The sequence below is a fragment of the Scylla paramamosain genome, chromosome 2 (assembly GCF_035594125.1).
Source record: "Scylla paramamosain isolate STU-SP2022 chromosome 2, ASM3559412v1, whole genome shotgun sequence".
Classification (NCBI taxonomy): domain Eukaryota; kingdom Metazoa; phylum Arthropoda; class Malacostraca; order Decapoda; family Portunidae; genus Scylla; species Scylla paramamosain.
In genome coordinates this window covers 18,726,501-18,732,500 of record NC_087152.1, presented here as the reverse complement: position 1 = coordinate 18,732,500, position 6,000 = coordinate 18,726,501, and the positions used below count along the sequence as shown (strand labels likewise).

General features: G+C 40.1%; 1 protein-coding gene across 7 annotated transcripts in view; it reads left to right on the top strand.

The window, feature by feature from the left end:
* LOC135111444 (microsomal triglyceride transfer protein large subunit-like) overlaps nt 1–6,000 on the top strand; it is a 70,151-nt gene that overhangs the window by 35,055 nt on the left and 29,096 nt on the right. For all 7 annotated transcript variants that reach the window (XM_064024781.1, XM_064024753.1, XM_064024761.1 and 4 more), the window contains 3 exons: nt 2,532–2,722; nt 2,841–3,044; nt 3,580–3,729. In XM_064024781.1, the coding sequence (XP_063880851.1) occupies nt 2,532–2,722; nt 2,841–3,044; nt 3,580–3,729 (545 nt within the window). The remainder of the gene's footprint in view (nt 1–2,531; nt 2,723–2,840; nt 3,045–3,579; nt 3,730–6,000) is intronic.

Sequence of the window (6,000 nt, the reverse complement as noted above, 5' to 3'; positions counted from 1 at the left end):
AGCTTGTTATTACTGATCATTGGGTAAGACTGTGACCTCATACACCACACACCCCATCCCCCTAGTCAGGAGGGACAGTAACTGTGTGTGTGTGTGTGTGTGTGTGTGTGTGTGTGTGTGTGTGTGTGTGTGTGTGTGTGTGTGTGTGTGTGTGTGCTTTAAAAGCATGAGACAGGTTTTATTATTTTATTTTTCTAGCTGAAATTCAAGTTTTTTTTTCAGTACTTATTCATAATGGAATGTTGTAACTATGTCTATCAGGCATGAAATCTCTTGAGTGATTCAGTTGTTAACATTAATAGCTGGAACTCAAAAGTAGTTCATTTTTATTTCTTTGTTATGAAATGTGATCACTAAATCTTGCTCTCATACAAATTGAATAATATGATGCATTGAAATTATATATATTTGAATAATATGATGTGTTAAAATTATATATATATATATATATATATATATATATATATATATATATATATATATATATATATATATATATATATATATATATATATATATATATATATACATATATATATATATATATATATATATATATATATATATATATATATATATATATATATATATATATATATATATATATATATATATATATAGATATATATATATATATATAGATAGATAGATAGATAGATAGATAGATAGATAGATAGATAGATAGGCAGATTGATAGATAATGTAAAGAGAACACAAAAATGTGATGCAAATAATCAGTTATTACAGTATCATATACCACACTAAGTTGTATTCAGGCATTACAGTACTAGGAATAAAGCAAGCACTGGGTTCACTTTTATGTCTAAGCATGATATTTGTATCTTGCTTACAAAATCCCATGACTGAGAGAGAAAGTTTTGTCAAAGAATAAAGGATGATAACATTTGAAGAGGAGGAATCCTAGTTTCAGCTTTTAGAAATACCAATGAAGAGAAAACACAAGTGATTAAAAATAAATTAAGCTTTGAGAAAACCTCAGCTGCACCACACCAGTACAAAAGGCTTTGCTTTGAAGCCAAAGTATTATGAGTTGAATAACTTATAAATGTGTACTTTTACAGGAGCTCCAGAAGTAATCTGTCTAATATACAAGGGGTTTTGAATGAATTCTTGGCCTAACCCATGAGCAAAAATAAGCCAAAGGTTCATTCAACTTACCTTTTTTTTTCATTTTTCAATGTAATCACCTTTGACAATGATGCACATCTCTGGTCTCATCTCCAACTGTGAAAATCCGTCCCTGAAGAATGGTAGGTTGAATCCCTTCCAAACTTCCGAGACCTTCTCCTTGGTCTCCACATCATCAGCATTAGAGATAACTCATTGCTGCTTCTTCATGTGTGGGAAAAACTGAAAGTCAGAGTGCCAGATCGGGGTAATAAAGGGGATGGGGCAGCAATTCGAAGCTGCAAGACACCACTTTGTTCATGGCCACCATGCTCTGGTGCACAGGAGCATTGTCCTGCAAGAGAAGAACACCTCGGATCACTCTCCCACAGTGTTTTTCAAGCAGAGCCTCCAGAAGCTTCCCAAGTATATCAGCATAGTATGGTCCATTGATGGTGCAACCATGATCCAGGAAGGCCATGAGGAGGAGGAGGAATTCCTTCAGGATCCCAGAACACTGTCACCATGAACTTTCGGAATGACTTTGTGACCTTGAAGTTTTGTGGTGTGTGAGAGGAGGAATGCCTCCATTGCTTAGATTCCACTTTGGTTTCCAGATCGAAGTGAGGAACCCATGTTTCATCCTGGGTCATGATTCAGGCCATGAAACCCTCCAGATCTTCTCTCATGAGGGTCAACATCTCCATTGATGTCATTATCCACTTCCTCTTCTAAGGCATCTGCATTCTTGGGAACATCGGCAGATAACTTAGAAAGGTTGAGGTGACTGTGCAAGATGGTAATAAGAGATTCATTACTGATCTTCAGTCAAGAAGCAGTGTATCACACCAATTATCCATGACCATGCTCTCCACCATGGCCAGTTTCCTTGGTGACTGCAGTTGATGGACCACCACTTTGGAGATCATCCTCACATGAGTCTTGGCCCTGCTTGAAGAAAGCAGTCCATTGTTTGACAGTGGAATAGGATTGGGCACTGTCCCTTGGCGCTGTCTTCAACTCCTCAGGCTCCTGTCTCCCCTCCTTCTGTATTAGGATGAGAACTCATTAAACACCCCTTGTAGTTCTCCCACAACAGCTTCACAGGCCATAAAGAAACTTATATAAAGAAACTTGTATAATTATATTAATATATTGTATATAATGCACTGTAAGCATCCACAGAAACATTAAACAAGTCTCACATAACAGACCTAATAACACTTTTCTCAGCAACCATTCACAGGTATATACAGTACATATTCAGAAAAATATTAATGCCAGTTTATAAATTAACCATATTGGCATGCACATATTCAGAAAAACCTGATCTATTATTTCTTCATACATATATGTACATACACATACCTGTCTTGAGCTCATTGCACATTTTCTGATTGCAGCATACACACGTCAGTTTGAGGTGGGGACGCTATATGTGTATGAGTATGAGACGTCAGTGCTCCTGAATGAGCCACAGCCCCTACCAGTTTCTACAGCCAAAGATGTTGGCTTTAAGGTGGAGTTAACAGCAGAAGTCACACCTGTGTGGCAACATCCCACCAACAATAATGAACAAATACTTCAGCTTACGGTTAGTTACTAGACTTTTTTTTTTATTAATTTATTTATTATTTTGTTATCAGTTTCTCAACTTTTCCCTCTTTTTATCTTTTTGACATTTGTTACTACTATTTTGAATCTCTATGCAGGTGGTGACCCCCAAGTTGTCGGTGAAGGCTCGCCAAGGACCCTCTCCTCAGGGCTTTGTTCACAAGTCATCAAGGGTAGAGAGCTTTCCGCTGCAACCACTCTTTGTGCACTGGAACAATGGAGAGATTGGAGATGTGTACCATATTGAAGGAGGAGAATTATCAGTCATCAATGTGATGAAAGGAATAGCTAGTCTTTTCCAGGTATTTTGATAATGGTCATCTTTACATCATCATGACTTGTATTTTCTTGGTCAGAAATATTTTATTAGTTGATATGAAGAAACTACTTATGGCTTTATATTCAGTATTATTTTTAAAAGGCAGTATCTAAATTTTAATTCATATTTGGTAGCAGAATTTTCTCTCCATGTATCAGTCCCACCTCTCTGTCTGTTAAATGACAGTCTTTTGGAACTCCCTCTGAAGTTAGAAAGAGAGGTCACATGCTCCTGCCCATTCACCTCATTAGCAAAGAAATGTGGCAAGATGCTGGATGATGGATCACTTTAACCTCCATTTTCTCATTTTTTATTTAGATTATGCAATTTGCAACAGCAAGGCATTTTCTTCCTATCAAGTTTACCTTTTCAGAATTCATTATTGTACCCCTCTTTGTTTCATACTGAAACTTTGTTTTATTTATATTTACTGGAGTGTGGAATGCATAGAAACATTTCTCAGTCAATGCTAAATAATGGTACAGTATGTAGAAGTTCTAAAGTCAATATTTTGACAGTATCAAGCGAAGACCATCAAGCAGACTGAAGTGGATGTGTCAGGAAAGTGTGAGGTGACCTACAAGTTGGTTGATTCTTCACACATAACAAAGCTGAAGCAGAACTGCCAGAATGTAGTGTCAGTGCCGTACTTCAATCAGACAAACAAGGTAAGAATGCACTTTTTTCATTTATTTATTTATTATCTTATTGTGTGTGCACACACACACACACACACACACACACACACACACACACACACACACACACACACACACACACACACACACACACACACACACACACACACACACACACACACACACACACACACACACACACACACACACACACACACACACACACACACACACACACACACACACACACACACACACACACACACACACACACACACACACACACACACACACACACACACACACACACACACACACACACACACACACACACACACACACACACACACACACACACACACACACACACACACACACACACACACACACACACACACACACACACACACACACACACACACACACACACACACACACACACACACACACACACACACACACACACACACACACACACACACACACACACACACACACACACACACACACACACACACACACACACACACACACACACACACACACACACACACACACACACACACACACACACACACACACACACACACACACACACACACACACACACACACACACACACACACACACACACACACACACACACACACACACACACACACACACACACACACACACACACACACACACACACACACACACACACACACACACACACACACACACACACACACACACACACACACACACACACACACACACACACACACACACACACACACACACACACACACACACACACACACACACACACACACACACACACACACACACACACACACACACACACACACACACACACACACACACACACACACACACACACACACACACACACACACACACACACACACACACACACACACACACACACACACACACACACACACACACACACACACACACACACACACACACACACACACACACACACACACACACACACACACACACACACACACACACACACACACACACACACACACACACACACACACACACACACACACACACACACACACACACACACACACACACACACACACACACACACACACACACACACACACACACACACACACACACACACACACACACACACACACACACACACACACACACACACACACACACACACACACACACACACACACACACACACACACACACACACACACACACACACACACACACACACACACACACACACACACACACACACACACACACACACACACACACACACACACACACACACACACACACACACACACACACACACACACACACACACACACACACACACACACACACACACACACACACACACACACACACACACACACACACACACACACACACACACACACACACACACACACACACACACACACACACACACACACACACACACACACACACACACACACACACACACACACACACACACACACACACACACACACACACACACACACACACACACACACACACACACACACACACACACACACACACACACACTTCGAACCTGACCCTGGAGAGACACATTAGCAAAATTACAGGAGAAACCTATAACTAGTTGAGAAGAATAAGACAAGCCTTTGCATATATGGATGAAGAGATGGTCAGGAAGATGATCATGTCGCTGATAAGACCTAGACTAGAATATGCAGCAGTAGTGTGGTCACCATTTAAGAAAAAGGATATAAGGAGCAGCTACAAAGATGGTACCAAGTATCAGGGACTTGTCACATGAAGAGAGAGACTAGCAAGGATACATCTACCAACGTTGGAAAAGAGGAGAAAAAGGGGAGACTTGATTGCAATATATAAAGCACATGAGGGAGTAGAGGAGGTGGACCAGAGCGACTTAATGGTCTGGGATACATGGGACACTAGAGGACATGGAAAGAGGCTAAAGAGGAGTGCATGTAGAAGAGACATCAAAAAGTATAGTTTCCCATATAGAAGTATTGATGTATGGAACAGTCTAGATGAGGAGATAGTAAATGCAGAAAGTATACATGGATTCAAGGCTAAGTTGGATATTAAAAGATATGAAGATGGGACAGCACAAGCACAGCTCTTTTTCCTTAAGAAATACAGCTTCCCATATTGAACTATTGAAATTTGGAATGATTTGAAGGAAGAGGTGGTTGCAGCAAACAGTGTACAAATGTTTAAAGAGAAACTGGATAAATATGGATATGGAGATAGGACAAAATTAGTTTTGGCTCA